Source organism: Artemia sp. Qi Xiang Cuo, chromosome 5 (genome assembly GCF_049724085.1).
Source record: "Artemia sp. Qi Xiang Cuo chromosome 5, ASM4972408v1, whole genome shotgun sequence".
In the NCBI taxonomy this organism is placed as follows: Eukaryota; Metazoa; Arthropoda; class Branchiopoda; order Anostraca; family Artemiidae; genus Artemia; species Artemia sp. Qi Xiang Cuo.
This window is the reverse complement of record NC_142798.1, coordinates 74,472,537-74,489,504: the sequence shown is the minus strand read 5'-3', so window position 1 is coordinate 74,489,504 and position 16,968 is coordinate 74,472,537. Positions and strand designations below refer to the sequence as shown.

General features: G+C 33.0%; 1 protein-coding gene across 3 annotated transcripts in view; it reads left to right on the top strand.

The window, feature by feature from the left end:
* LOC148952513 (uncharacterized) overlaps window positions 1-13,893 on the top strand; it is a 183,321-nt gene extending 169,428 nt beyond the window's left edge. For all 3 annotated transcript variants that reach the window (XM_089088997.1, XM_089088998.1, XM_089088999.1), the window contains 2 exons: window positions 8,747-8,926; window positions 13,551-13,893. In XM_089088997.1, the coding sequence (XP_088945123.1) occupies window positions 8,747-8,926; window positions 13,551-13,736 (366 nt within the window). In that variant the 3' untranslated portion in view covers window positions 13,737-13,893. The remainder of the gene's footprint in view (window positions 1-8,746; window positions 8,927-13,550) is intronic.
* Window positions 13,894-16,968: the final 3,075 nt, after the last annotated feature.

The window sequence follows — 16,968 nt, the reverse complement described above, 5'->3', positions numbered from 1 at the left end:
GTTTTCGGTTTCATTTATTTATCGATGCTGATTTGTGGTAGTTTCACGCTTGGTAGATTATTTGATTTTATTTTTGCTAACTTTCGGTTTAATTGAGTTCTTTATTTTTTCTTTGAAAAACTTATTTTGTGGAAATTTTTTTTTAATTAATCAGCATAAAAATATTATTCTTTTAATGTATCTTTGGTATCAAAATTCCGCATTTTAGAGTTTCGGTTACTATTGAGCCGGGTTGCTTCTTACTTACAGTTCGTTACCACGAACTGTTTGACTATTGATATCAAAATTCTGTTTTTCATAATTTCTGTTACTATTGAGCCGCATTGCTCCTTACTTAGCTCGCTACCACGAACTGTTAGATCAAATTTTTTTTTTTTTTTTTTTTTTTTAATTGGATGTTAACAAAGAGTCATTAGAGTATAGACATTAATCTAATATTTAGATAAAAAAAAAGAACTGCTCGTGAGACCAGATTGATAATTACTCTTACACTTTCAAGTGTATCTAAAATGACCTCGGAAGCGAAACTAATTGACTAAAAATTGGCAGTTGCCCTTTTCGTGTGCAAATTTATTTTATGTTTTTTTCATACATGTCAAGTGTTTCAAAGATGAGTAGTTGGAATCAAAGGGCAAGAAATGATAGATAATGGCTAAGAAAAAGCGTGTGAACCAAATTACATGCTTTAATAACTATATGAATCGTTTTAGCCTGGGAATATTTCTATGGCCAGAGTAGGTTACCTTCAAAGGAGTCAAGTTCCAAAAAGAAATTAGCCAATGAGTTTCATCAATATTGCGACCAATTAGCGAAGATGAAAGTCATTATATATCGAGACGGCGAGGCACTTCGTATGTTGCCCCTTACACCCACCCGAATCTCTACTGATGAATAAGGAGTGAGGGGGTCTTAATTAACTGGCTCGTGTCGCCTCTCTACTTGATAATTTCGATAAGAATTAGAAAGAATTCAGGATTCGGGTCTGAAGCTCCCCTTTCCCCTCCTTGTGTAAGTGCATAATAAGGCCTCATACGGTAAGAATTAATAAAGCAGTAAATAGGCAACAAAAAAACTAATAAAAACTACATTAATTAAAAAAAAAAAATTTAAAGAATCTATGTTACATACAATGAATTAAATACATTAATATTAAATAAAATAAAGGTTTTTAAAAAGCTCTTGAATCATTTCTTTTCCAGAAGTATTCTATTGGGTATTTTCTGCAAGGTACGCGTGTATCTGATTATTGTATTCATTGTCTAATGCACGTTTATCTGAAAACCGACTATATTTATCTATAAATTTAATTTCCGTGCGCTCAATTCAGTTTACACACCAACAAAAGACGCCTGATTGTATATACGTAGTGGTTGCAGGAGTAGCTGACCTAGGGGCCTTTTGGCTATGGAAATACTATTTTATTTTGTAAAGCAAATGCAAATTTGAGTTATTATTTTAATTAAGTCTGTTTAATATAATTAATTTATTTAATCTATTCAATCTATTTAGTTTTTGTGTTCTATTGCTTTATTTTATGTGTATTTATTTTTTATTGCTTTTATTATTATTTTTGCCATTCTCTCTTTGAATAAGAGTCCTTTCCTTGGGGATTTTATTCCTCAGAACTAAAAAGATGAACTTAGTTGTAAAAATATGTTGGGTGAGGGGAGCGGTGGCTTTTATCAACTTTCTGTTAGCACTAAACATGATTTTAAAAACTAAAGGCAATTAAATTTTGGAAGCAAGATTTTTTGTCAAACGAATGGAAAGTAATGTTAAAGCTTATAATGAAGAGAAATTATCCTAGATTTTGAGGAAAGGTATCCTTGATTTTAAGGGGGAAGGTCTGTCCCCTCCCTCTTCTCAACCTCTACTCTTAGCGTTAAAGTTGGACTTATAGCAAGTGCATTGGGATGAAAAGTTCAACTTCTTTTGTCGCAGTGCTTCGCAAATGAAAGGACTCAATTAGTTTTATTTACTTGAAACATGAAATTCCCGGTTTAAATATTTTGAAATGCTTTTTGGAAAGCAGTGGTTGTACTTCAGCCTAAAGAGCATGGGGTTGAGAAGAAGTGGCTGTTCCCTTCATATATTAAAAAAAAAAAAATTTAACTGAGAGTAAGGCGCAACATTAAAACTTAAAACGAACAGAAATTATTCCATATATGAAAGGGGCTGTCCCCTCCTCAACGCCTCGCTCTTTACGCTAAATTTTGACTCTTTTTCGCAACTCTACCTTTTAAAACAATAGAAACTTTTGTATAAAGAGCGAGGCGTTGAGGAGGGGGCAGCCCCTTTCATATACGGAATAATTTATGTTCGTTTTAAGTTTTAATCTTGCTCCTTACTTTCAGTTAAAAACAACTCGTTTTTTTTATATTTAAGTTCTGAAGGTTTTTCAACTAACGGTGGTTCGAATTTGGCTCACCATAGGTGAAAAATTAAAAAAAAATTGCATATTAATTTCGGCAGAATTATTTTTTATATGAAGGGTCCCCCCTCCCCAATACCTTGCTCTTTATGCTAAAGCTGTTAGCACTTTTAAAAAAACTTCCAATTCTAATTAAACCCCTATGTTTCAATAGACCCTCTTAAAAAATTGGGACAAACAGTCAAACTTAGCGTACATAGTAAAGTATTTAGGACTGGGTAGCCCTTCTTATATGGAACAATTTCTGTTTGTTTCTTAGATAATGCCGTTAAAGCGGGCTCACCCTCTATGATATATACCCCTTCCCCTCACGGGAAACTCCTCCGTGGGAGTTTAATCCAACGTAAAGTGTACACCCCTCCCCCCCCCGTCAAACCCCCTACAGACAGTTCCATCCTCGCTGAGAATCCTCCTCCCTGTAAAGTTGCTTGCGGACTATTTAGCCTGAAAAATTCTCCTTGGCATTTTTTCATTTGAGTAAGACTTTAATCTCGATTCGGTTTCTTTATCACTCCAGAAGTGCCCCCCTTCCGTGGAAATCATTTCCCGGAAGTCAAAACACACGGAAAAAAGCCTCTGGATAATTTCCTCGGAACATCTCTACATGAAAAATTTGGCAAAGAGAATGCAAGTCAATTAGAAAGACTTTCGTATTGTAATTCTGACAAATCACTCCAGTGTAACTTTTTCCCTGGAATATTCCCCCCCCCCTCCAAGAAATTTCCCTTCCCAAGGAAGATTCTCCCTATAGAAATCTACCCCAAGCACACACACACACACCCCAAAAAAAAAATCTGTATATTTCCCGATAACAAATTCTATACGTAGACAATGGGCGAATTTCATAATTTACAGGCCTCTCCCCACGGACTTTGGGGATTATTTTTCACCTAAAGACATAATTATTTGATCTTTCAACTATAATGAACAAAATTGCCATCTAAATATTTTGGTGAGATAATTTTGGGGGAATAACGGGCGTGGGAGGGGGCTCAGTTGCCCTCCAATCTTTTTGGTCACTTAAAAAGGGAACTAGAACTTTTAATTTCCGTTCGAATGCGGCCTCTCCCGGTCTTCTAGGGCCATTAGTTCTATCAGATCACCCCTGTAAAAAAAATTAAACAAAAAAAAAAAAAAAAAAAAAAAAAAAACTAAATACGCATCCGTGATCTGTCTTCTGGCAAAAATAGCAAAATTTCACATTTTTTAGATAGGAGCTTGAAACTTCTTTAAAGGTGGGTTCTCTGTTACGCTGAATCTGATTGTGTTATTGTCATTAAGATTCCTTTATTTTTAGGGGGTGTCCCCCCTCCCCTATTTCAAATATCTGGCAAATTTTCTCAGGCTCGTAACTCTTGATGGGTGACAATAAACTTGATGAATCTTATATATTTGGAATAAACATAATAAGTTGATTCTTTTAATGTATCCATTGATATTAAAATTTCGTTTTTTAGAGCTTCGGTTACTATTGAGCCAAGTCGTTCCTTACTTACAGTTAGTTATTCACGAACTGTTTGATATGATGATATTTGTTGTTTTAATTTTAAGCACCGTTATCTACTTTCGTTTGACTTTTTTCCTTTTTTTTCCACAACGACAAAAAAAACTTACAGCTGAAAAGATGGTTGTATAACAAAAAATCGTGCATCCGAAAACGCAGTTAAAAAAAAAATAAACATAATGGTCTGAAAAGCCTTAAGCTCAAAATGTTTCGTCGATAAGAGGCGAATTCTTACTCTCTTATCGCCCATGATTAACAGAAAATCGTACATCCAAAAACCCAGTTAAAGAAAAAGAGAAGAAAACATAATTGTGTGAAGTGATGTTACACTCAAAATTGTTCCACAATAAGAGTGAAACTTTTATCCTCTTAGCATCCACAATTAACAGAAAATCGTTTATCCGCTAACGCAATTAAGAAATGCAAACGCGTCTCTCGATTTCTTGTTTCTTAAGCGGAAGTCTCTATTTAGAAATAAGCTACTTTTGGGGAAGGGCTCAATTTATTAAAAAAAACAAAAAATCTCATCACTTGGAGAATCTCAAGTCAGGAATCGTAGGCGCTAAGATTTTTAATCCCGGAAATCTTTTGATTTCGGACTATTGCCATCATTGTTACAAAATTACTTAATTACTAAAAGCTGAAAAGTCATTTAAAGTTATTTATTACGACAGTTTTGACTGGCCGGTTCACTAACTGGTTATTACTTAAAATAAGAAGATTAACTTGTTGAGTGACTATTGCGGGAACATACGTGCTTGAGAACATGCGCCATCTTCACACTGTGTCAATGCAATAGAAGCCCCTAATCATGTTTGCACATAAGTGGGTGGAACTCCTGACTCAATAACTTATTTCGGAAGGGTGGAATGTTTTTCCGGGGCTGGACATAAAAAAGATTTTCTTAAATATCATGATTTTTATTTATTTGAAATAGAGCTGGTTTTATTTATTTGAAATAGAGCTGGTTTTATTTATTTGAAATAGAGCTGTAGGAGAACATGAAGGGGGGCTGCTAAGTTCTTCTTACGAACACGTCTGTCAGAGGCTGATGTCGAATCTCAACTAAATTTACTGGGACATAAGCATTAGGTTGTAGATGTGGGGTACAAAATGCAAAATATCTTGTCGACACCCTCATTACTTGGTAGAATGAAGGATTTTTGTAAACTTTGGTATTTTTTTCCGGTTTTGAATATTTTTTTTTGTAGTAGTATACCTTGTCTTTGTCAATTATGTTTGTCTACCCAAATCCAAATTTCAAAAATAAGAGTTGTTTTTAAATTAGTGTAGGTGACATTAAAGTTTAAAATTAAGTGAAAAAGATTATTATGTCACCGAGAGGAGAGGAGGTGGGATTTAAAAAAAAAAAAAGAAGGAAGTCGTCCAACTAGACCTAAAAACCAGCTATACTTGCAGTTTTCGGTATCTCTTTGCGATCCTACATATATGAGCTATATTTATTTCATCCATATCATACAGAAGGGCATATCTGTTATCAATCAAATTCGATAAGGACTGTCGACTGGATTTTTAGTTGTGTCTTTGGGGTGTGGGTGGATTGTGTTTGATCCGATTGCTTAAAGGGGATTTGCCGCTAGAAGCAAAGTACTGTGCAAGGTTGTGAGCATTGTTTAATATCGTGTTTAAGTTGCATCTTCACAACCGTAAGTGACCATTTTAAGGACAGAAATCGTACAATGTGTCACATTGGTAATCAAAATACAAACTTTACGGAAACATAGATCCATACAAAGTGGTCTCAATTTTTGTTCATTTTGTCATTGCTTCTTGGACATAAAGCTTATTTTTGGATTTGTCTGATTCCATGGTAAACGGCCATCGAGGAATCGAATATCCAAGCTTCTTCCCGTGGGACAAATTCGCATTTTTGCTCTAAGACTTTGAGCCATGGATCACACTTGCTGCAACATGGGAAGGAGGGGCATTTTTTGGCTGGGGGGGGGGGGGGTCAAACACCCAAGCCACTGCCCTGAATACGGTCATGAATGTTTTCTTTTGGAGAGCGGGACTGCTAAATTGATACCGAAATATCGAACCCCCCTGAGATAAATTAATGTGTGCGTAACATTCCACAAAGCACCTTTTTAATCGAACTCAAATGCCACTCTCTTTTGTTCTTCTTATTTCTTTAGAATGAAGTGTATTTCCCTAATACCTTTTATTGTCATAATACAAAGAGGGTTGCACAACAAGTCTTCTATCATGTATTTCTTAATTACTTACAAGTATGATGAAACACGAAAATTTTGGATTCTGACTATTAAACGTCAAAGCGTTAAGCCAATTTTTTTCCAAGTCATCTTTCCATTAATATTGAATGTACAACAGTAGGCTACTTAAAAGTTGGCCGATCCTAAATTTATGCATTTAAATTTTGCCTGTGTCAATGTGTTGGTATAATTATAAATAAGTATTGAAATTTTCTGGGGTTGTTATTTTACCAAAATTGCCTCAATTCAGATTAGTTGGAAATCATATCAATGTCTGCTTGATACAGCAAAAAAATCATTATTTGAAGCACCCTGGAAACGGTTATTATATTGAGGGTGGATATTTCAGTTTAGGGCAATGGCAGGTGGGAAACATGTGTCCAGCAGGCCTTCAGGCCTGGGCCCTCCTGGATACCATGACTCATGGTTTCTCTCAAAATTAAAAAATATATATATTATTTTTAAAATAATTTATATTAACATAATTCTACTATACGTACCCCCCCATGAGGCCTTGACACAAAAAGGTCTAGTTCATTTGACTGCTTAAAAGTCAATATATTTCTTGTCTAACTCTTTTCTTTGATAAATAAAATATACAAACAGACAAATTCATGAGGTGATGCTGTTGACAGTCCGTCGGATGAAGTCTTTCTTTTTGAAAAAAAAAAAACTTTAATATCTTATTCTTACCCTTGTAAATATCTGACAAACACAATGTTTAGACTGGTTTTCTTTGAGTGAACCACTCAAACTATAAGCCTAAATCCTACCAGTCCAATTCTAACTTAGCTAATCCAACTCTGAGAATTGTTTTCAGATCCTATTCACTCCACTCAGATATAAGTGAAAATGCCCCTTTACAGCAGTTCTATTAGCTTGTGGGGAAAACCCTCAATATTCCCATGTTTCTTTGTATTGGAGAACTTGATGCAGTGACTCCCTTTTTCTTCTTTATGAGGTATTAAGTCTGAAACACCAAAAGTGGGCTACTTCACTTCACTTTTATATGGCACTGGATTGGCTTTTTTTTTATTTTTTTTTTAAGGAAAGGTAATAAATAGATCAAATAGTCATTTGACTGTTTGAATATACTTAGAAAAAAACTCAAAGTAACAAAAATATAAAAATAAAATTATTTTTTGTTTCCTGGACCATTTTTTTGTCTACTCGTACTTGAAAATCGTGATTTTCTTATATTCTTCTTTAGGTGGATCCACAATTTTGAAGTTTAGGGCAGTATCACATTTTTGCCAGTGTTGCCAAGTTGATCCGTGAAAATAATTAGCTGAATTAGCGAAGCTAATAAGCTGAATTTGAAGTTTTCCTCCATTAAAAATTTGTTGATTCCCGAGGATAATTTTATTTTATTTATTTTTTTTCTTTGAGATTTCCTTTGTTGATTAGTTCACAAAACAACAAATCAAATTAAACAAACATAGCCACTATTGAAGGTAGAATAACCTGCCTGTAGTGACTCGATTAATTAATTAATTCGCATAATCAATAGGATATAAATTAATACACTAAAAAAATTAAGAAAAATAATAAGAAGAAGAAATAAAAAAGAAAATAAGAAAGAAAAAAAAGACTAAACCCTCACAAGGGACTTGCTCTCACCCTGTATCTCGACTAAGTAAGAACTTTTGACCTTTGATTTAAATGATAAAACTTATTTAGATCCTGTAATGCTGTCCGGGAGGTTATTCCAAAGGGTTACACTTACGTTACGAAACACATGAGCTGATCTCGCAGTATTTCTCTTCTCATAATCTAGCTTTTCCGCATTCCTAGTATGATGAGAACTATAAAATTAATAGAAAAAATATCCCCAAAACAAGCTGGCGAAACACTATTTAAACATTGGTATATCTTAAACATTATAACATTAATAACTGGTGATCCTGTAACTGACCAACATTCAAAATTTTTAAATGAGAATAACAAATAAGTGTATCACTAAAGTTAACACATTCCCCCAGAAGACGATCTGCTTTATTCTGGATCTTCTGGATTCTTCTATCCAGACGAATCTAAATACGCCTTTAAAAAAAGCTATACCTTCCTAAGTTATTTTATGTTTTTAGTTGTTGTTTTTTTTCTAATTTTTCATCCACACTTCTTTTTCTAATTTGGCGCCGGCTAATATCGAAAACTGTATAATTGCATATGGGAATCTTTTTGATTAAAATTAGATTTCTGATATTTTTCAAGTTTATAAGATGGATATGTACTCATAGTTGTATAAATTTCCAATTAATCAAATACAACAATAAATTTCGTTTTCATTGTCCTTTGTACCTTAAAGAAGTATTTTAAACAACTTAAAGGACTTAAGGACTTAAACAACTTAAGGACCTTGTGAAAAGTTCTTAAGTTTTAAAATTACTTTTAATAGTCTTTTTTTATGTAAGTGAACATGCTCTGTGTCAAATTTGTTATTACCTTTTTATTGTTAACAATATATTACAGTGAATTTGCGGATAATAACCGCATATCAAAAGTTGCCAGTGCATCCTGATAAGAGAAATAACATCGTTTTTTTTTCAGTGCTTTACTCTTTATTTTCTTTTTCAGATGATGTGTGGTGACCCAAGCTCAACTCCCTCAACCCCCTTGGGTTCAGCGCCTTTCCAGTTTCCGCCCAGTCCATGGTTGGAGACCCCGGGAATGACTCCAACCCCCGTGCCATCCGAGTGTTATGATTTTGGACCTGATGCCATAGATGCTGATAGTCTACATAGTATAATTAGTGAGGTAATTAAATAGAACGTGTATGGTTTATAAAGAGTAAGCAGAAAAATATAACGTAGCATAGAATAATCATAACTTTTTTTTATGATTATTTATTAGATTTAGTGTTTAATTAGTTTTGACCGTTTAATTAATATAGTTTAATAAACAGGAATTGAACGCTTGACAAACATGACAGAATTGTTCAAATCACGCCAAATACCTGAACATTTTAGTGTTGCAGGACAGCCTCGTTGGAAATCTCTGTTATATACTGTTGTCTGAAGTGTGAACCCAAGTCCCTATATATATATATATATATATATATATATATATATATATATATATATATATATATATATATATATAATAATAAGTAAGAATTATAATTATCCAGTTATAGTTTATGACTGGGATTAGGCTTGTGATAACCCAAATGGGATTATGAGAAAAATGAAACGTGTAAGAACGTTTTATAGTAATTATCCAGTTAAAATTTATGACTGGGATTAGGCGTGTGATAAGCCAATTGGAATTATGAGAAAAAATAAAATATGGAAGAACGTTTTATAGTGAGGTTTTAGTTGTTTTTTTTTTTTGCAAATCTTGATTAGTTAATTATATCCTGTAAAATTATTTAAAATAATTAGGAATTATAATTATCCAGTTAAAATTTCATCCAAATGTGCAAGACTTAACCGGTTTATTCAATTGTTTCCGGTAAAAAGAATACACAATCCGTTGTGTATGTTCTTACCATTGTATTTAATGCTAAGGTTTATTGTATTCCGAGTAGTCTGAATGTCTGCGAATTATTGTATATTATAGAAATTAATATAGCCATTATAGAAACGTCTTTTTCTTCTTGACGCCAGTTCTATTAGAAGTTATAAACTAACACGTTTGTAAAAAACACACGGCTTAACCATAGTTTTCTGTGGCTCCGAGGATAAAAACTGTGATGTTTTCTGTAAATTCACTTTCATGAATTTCATATAGTAGCTTGAGTCACTCATGTAATCAAAATTTGATTCTGTAATGTTTTGACTGTAAGCAATTTATTGCTTATAGTCAATTCTGTTACGTTAACAGAATTGACTATAATCTGTTAATTTAATTAGTCAATTTAACTTTTGACTATAAGCAATTTATTATCTGGTAAGATAAAAATTACTTACTAATAATAACTTATTAACTTTGATTTTAGGGTTTTATTATTAACTTTTAGTTTATTTTATTTAGAAATTTTCCTTAAGGCATGCCAGAACCAGAACTTGCTTCATAGCTCAGTTTAAGCCTGACTCCCAACTATCTTTAATTTTTGCAGTTTATTATATTTTAGCCCTTATAGAAACCGTCTTTTTCTTCTTGACGCCAGTTCTATTAGAAGTTATCAAAGGAATTACATCATCGATTAGGTAAACCCATAATGTTTTATTGCCTTGATAAAGCAAAGCTTTAATATCTTTTTCGCTTAAAAACTTACTTATCATGCCGAAGCAGGTTTTCTGTAATCACAACTTGGGGTAATTATGTGAAAGACTATCTAATAAATAATAGTTAAGAGCCATGTTGAGTAAGATTTGCGCAATCCTTTAAGTATTAAGGACATCAAATAAAACATGTTCCCTGGACCGAGGGGTGCCAATTAGGGGTAGGGGAATTGCAAATGTATATATTTTTTTGCACCCCTCCCCTTGATTTTGGAAATGCCCTTTTTTATCTTTATTAAATCTTAATATAATCTCATTTATCTCGTTATCGAATTATCTAATCTCAATTATCTTTATTATATTTAACATAATTTCAAACGATGAGATTTTATTTCCACTGTCCTTGGTATTTTAAGTGGTATGTAGAGCGGCGCTACCAACGCGGTACAATTGTAGCGTTTTTGGTACAATTAAAATTTTGCTGTACATTTGGGTTTTGCTTGCTACTTTCTGACTCGGATGTCTATTGAAGTTTATGTTTATCGAAAATTCTCTTCCTGTTACGCCAAATTTTTTAACCTGCTGTTCACAAGGTACAAGTTAATCCCTCGCGGTATCACTTTAGCCGGAATACTGGTATAGTTTATTTTAAAGTATTGGCAACGCTGATGTAGAGCAAGATTTACGCAATCCCCAAATGGCTAAACATTTTTTGTTCATCAGTTCTTCCGATTATGTTGTCTCTTATATGCTAAATTGTTTTCTCTTACATCAGAATGTAACTTTCTTGGCGCCACCAAGGACTAAAAAAAGAAAAAGTTGCTGGATCTTACAATTTCATAAGTCTGTAACTGGCTATAATTCACCATTTTAACTGCTTTTAATATAATTGCTTTAACCTATTTTTAAACTAAAGTATAATATTCAAGGCCGTGTCGAGGAGAGGGGTAGGGGTTTTGAGCCTCCCCCTCCGACTTTTTTTTACCGACTCGTTAAAATGTAACAAAAATGCATTTAAACAAATTTTTGATATTTTTTTATTGTACCCCCCCCCCCTGGCAACGATCTCCACCAAGCCATCTTCTGTGCTACAAAAAAAATCTGATATTTTGAAGTAAACTTGAACAGAGTAGGAGAAACTTTCCAATACTGAGTACAGAAGAACAAAATCCTGGATACTGGCCATTTACAAAGTTGTAATACATTTACTTTGTTATTGACAATAAAAGGATAATAGAAAATAAACTTGGCATTTCAATCTCAAATACAGCGGGGAACTTCAACCATTGCCATGGTCCAAAGCGTCCTTTCAAAGTCGCAAAAATTCAAAATGCCCTTTCAAAACCAAGTTGCAGAAGAGTTTATTTGAAACAGAAATATTTGCATCTCATGTTTCTCTATGAGAAATAAACTTTTGTTTTAGAATTTGTTAGATATTCCTTTCTATTTGAATTTCGGACGTTGCCATCACTGCAAATTGTTTTCCTTCAAAGAACGTGTGACTTAGTTTGAGGTCTTCTGAAATTACGATTCTTTCTTGTTGAAATTGAATAATTTTAAATTAGTGTTTAGGATAATAACAAAAAGACAAGATTTTATGGACAGTACCGTGCCTGGTGCCTACAGGATGGTATCACCTACCTTGATCCTTGGAATGCATTTTAGGGAGACGGGAAATGATCACCAAGTCACTCGAGGCTATTATGGCTATGAAAAATCACCCGACGCATCCTCTTCCCAATTAATCTAGGGATTTCATGTTAAATCAGTCTAAAAATGGGGGTAACTAGTCTAATTGTATATTACAAGCTGTATATATTATATACAATTATATAATTGTATATATTGTGAAATATGATAATTTGTAAACATTTGATTTTATGGGCTTAGTTATAGCCTGATTATAGCAGACGAAACTATTTATTACAGACTTGCCCTCTGGCAAATGTTTGGTGTGACAAACCTGTGCTTTTTCCCGGATGATGATAAATATGAACTGATGCGTGACGTGATGCGTGAATTTGTACATATTATAATCGATAATAATCATAAAAAATGATCCTTATTAATGAAACATAAAAAGGAATTTAACAAAAATGTACGAAATTTTACGCTCTTTTTGTCTCTAACTATGTACTTTTTTCTTCTTTAATTTAGCCAAAAGACTGACACAGTTTTGCGCTGCTGTGTTGGCCTCAGGCAGTTTTTTGTTGCAGTTGATTTTTTGTTTTGCGAGGAAATTACTACAGACAAAAAGATTTTTAAACCAATTTTTTAACTTAATGAAATAATTATATCAAACTAGTTGTGAATAGTCTAAATTATTCTAAATAAATACATTTGGGAGAAAATAATTTTTATACATGGTCGCTATCACGCCTTAAGGTTTGATGAGTCATGGAAGAGCAAGATCTGCTGATCTTCATTAGATCTCCCGCGGGCTTTTGCGTTCTTGAGCCCTAAAAATGTTCTTTGACATTTTGGAACCCTTTCCCTGTAAAAACCCTCAAAGGGGGATCAGTATAATATCAATCTTCCCAGACGAGACTCCTAGGATGTGATTTAATGAATCTCTTTTCCGTAAGTTAATGAAATACATTTTGTTAGTAAGTGAGTAATATAAGTAAGTAAGTTAATTGTATTAGATGAAATACAATTTGCACAAGAAAGAAAATTTAGAATTTTGGTATATTTTTTTTTGTCTCAAAATTGATATTGCAGTTTGTGACTTCTTTTGGGGAAGAAACTTCGCCAAAATAATTTCACTAAACTTCCGCCAGGACTACCATCCTGTTAAATTTTATCGTGCAACAAAAGTAGGTAAAACCATATTATATTCCCCTAGAAAATGCCACATACTGAGATCGAAATTCAATTCGTACTGCCGTGGAAGATCATATAGACTTGTAGAAATCTCAATTTTTCACAATGAAAATAAATCATTTATAAATATTCAAAAGGCTGTTATTAAATTTTGTTATATATAACTAAATATAATTAAATATTTGTATAAGTAATTAAGCGTAAGTTAATGAAATACATTTTGATTTCAGGTTTATGCCAATGGTCAACTTAATTTTTTTAATTTGCTGAAATTAATTATATCAAGTTAATGAAATACATTTTGATTTCAGGTTTATGCCAGTGGTCAACTTGATTTTTTAAATTTGCTGAAATTAATTATATCAAGTTAATGAAATACATTTTGATTTCAGGTTTATGCCAGTGGTCAACTTGATTTTGCCGAGAGTGTATTAGATTCAGCAAGCGGTGAAAATTTAACAACCCAGACAATGAACCCTCTAAACAGCACTTTACAAACGAGTGATGAGTGTATCCGAAGTGAAACTGCTCAGTGTAATTCCGCTGAGCCACAGACATCCAAATTTTTTTTTCTTTGAAATGAGTAAGGTATTGAATTTTACCTTGCTATTGTCTTTTATAATTTAATGTTTTAGTTTTTTAATCATGTTTTGCTCTTGTTGTGTGTTTAAGGATGCTTGTAATCAGGCACGTACGCAGGAATTTGTTTCGGGGGGGCTTAAATCCTTCAAATCCATTATTCTGTGAGAAAAATCAGAAAATTATGGGAAAGTGAAAAAAATCGTGAGATTTCGGGGGGGGGGGGCGGGCCCGGAGGGCCCCCCCCGGCGTACGTCCCTGCTTGTAATCTTTGTTACATTTGTTTACCAAGTCAAGTACCTTCATAATAACTTTTGATTTTATTGATCTTATTTAGGGTGTGTTCCAGGATTCCATTGTCTTTATAATTGAATTGTGAAATGAATTATTAATTATAACTGAATTAGAATTGAAGTTCTAGTGAATTAATATAATGAATTATAATTGGGTTGTGAATTAATATACAATTGAGATATTAATTCAATTAAGTATCATTATAGTTGAATTAGAAATACGTTATAATCATGTTACAATTTAATTATAATTATGGGTGGATTATTATTGAATTAACGTAATGAATAATAATTGAAGGTGTGCTCTGGAATTCAATATTGTTATTACCTTCAGCCTAAAATGGGAGGTAACGGCAAATTTAGCCCCTCAAGTGTTTAGAAGGGGCTAACATTGTTGTCCATTGTGCATTCGTAGTACGGCAAACTATTAGTAATTTTATGTTATCGATTGTCATGGAACGAAAATAATAGTATATAATTAATTATCATTAGTCTTCATCATATCCGTAGCCTAAAATTACAGATAACAACAAATTTAGGCCCATAAATGCTTTTGAAAGGGGTTAACATTTTGGTTCATCTGTCATTGTTGTAAGACAAATTGTTATAACCCTGTGTCTTCTGTTGTCTTGGGACGAAAATAATAAAGGATAATCAATTATCTTTAATGGTATATACGACAAATAACAACAAATTTAACCCCTTAAATGTTTATAAAAGGGGGCCGATATTATAGTCCATTCTACACTTTTAATAAAACGAATTGTTATAATCTGGTGTTTTCTGTTGTCTTGGAGCGAAAATAATACAAAATAATCCATTATGACAAGGGAGAATTGAGTTCTGGAACCTACTGCTTGTTTAGAATCGCCGTGTAAACCCTTTCTTATTAGTCCTATTCTTATTATTAACTTACTATCATTGATTTTGTTTCGCTCAAAACTGCCGCGCAAACTTTTCATCCTAGTTCCATCTTACTTGGAGTAATTCAAAGGGAGATATGTGCCATGTTTCGTGAGATGATGGATTGTGCCCTGTGAACTTAAACAAAGCACTGATCGTTGAATTCAATCTCTTTTCCATTGTGTTGGTTGACCTTCGAAATACTTGGAAGCAAGGCCGTATCCAGGGGGGGGGGTTACCGGTTTTGACCCCCCCCCCCCCCGAAATTTTTGACCGAGTCGAAAATAAGTAGAAAATTAGTAAAACCTAGAAAAAAATCAGTAAAATTAGTCGAAAACTGAATAAAATATTAGTAACCCCCCCCCCCTCCGAAAAAAAATCCTGGATCCGCCCTTGCTTGGGAGGATATTTTTTCCCAAAATAATTTGAAAATAGAGTTTCTGACATCAGAATCGTTTTACCTTAAAAATATTGTGTGTGAATTAAATGGAAATGTGAAAACATATAATAATGAGCAAAGCCTTCAATTTAGACTGAATTAAAAATAAGTTAAAACTTAAGGATTTTGATATTTAACATTAATTAAATATTACCAATGTTACTTGATAACCCTAATATTAGTGAAGATTAATATTAACGTTAAGGTTGACGATTAATTTGTCATTAATTTGAACAAAAAATTTAAGTGAAATTAGATAAAATTTTAATATTAATTCAAACTTCGTTTTACTTTTAATTAGGACAGTTTAGATTTATTTTAAGATAAGAAATTAATAAAAAACTTCACAACATTAGTAAAGACTTAATGCCAACTAAGTTTAATGTAAAAATTCGAATAAAAGGCTAATTGCTAAAACGCTTAACTAAGACAGTGAACTAATTAAAACAACTAATTTGACACCCGTTTCTTAATTAAAAGTTCAATGTTTATGTGTCAAGGACACATAATATATTTTCAAGGACACGTAAATGAAGAAACAAGTTAATCTTGGCTGTACAAGTAACTAGGCGTTAATAACAGTCTAAAGAAGTATGCGATTCTTTTCTTATTTCATTTTATGCTCCTTAATGGCTTTTGAGTTACCGTTGAACTGCTCGTTATTCAATACTGTGGACAGTGAAAATGACATTGGGCATTTTCATTTGAAATTAGTCAAATGTCAATATTTGATTGAAGTTTGTAAAATGTCAATTGGTCAGTGTCAATTTTTGTATGCCATTGGTCAATTTGAGTTTGTGAGGCAAAAAATCACACAATCATTTATATCTTAATAATTTAGGAAAAATCGTGGATTCAGTTTTTAATGAATAAGACTTCCATGTGTGGTTTTTGATAGTAAGGGGTGCCAAATAAGGAAAGTAAGCTAAACACATATTGCACCAAATAGTTAAAGAAGGTTAGATTTTCTCTGAAGGTTGTCCCTTTGGGAATTGATATTTTTTTAATTTTATGGACGAAAAGCCTTGCCAAATTGAACAAATTAACTTTGTTTATTTATTTTTACGGTTTAACGTGGCAACGCTGACGAAAATGTGGAACTGCCCAAAAAAGTTCATAATTTTAAAACAACCTAAAAAAAAGTCGTAGAAAATCGCGATTTTTAGGTATGAATAGACCCAAGACGAGTCTGGGGGGTAAAATTGGTGCTTTAACGGCTTTTGATTGGTGTTGAATAAGATTAGCGTTACTTCCCAGCTTTTGAATGGACTTTTTCCTGAGAACAACAACCTAATTTTAAAACAACCTAAAAAAATCGTAGAAAATCGCGATTTTCAGGTATGAATAAACCAAAGATGAGTCTGGGGGGTAAAATTGGTGCTTTAACGGCTTTTGATTGGCGTTACTTACCAGCTTTTGAATGAACTTTTTCCTGAGATCTTGAGCAACTACAAAGTTTATTCTTGGGGGGTTCTAGCTAAAATATTTTTATTTTTTCAATAACAAGTTCAGTTTTCAAGCTCAATTCTGAGAAATTAAGTTTCGCCATTTGGACCTTTAAGAAACAGCAGGACGAGTAAAAGGTGAACTGTGTTA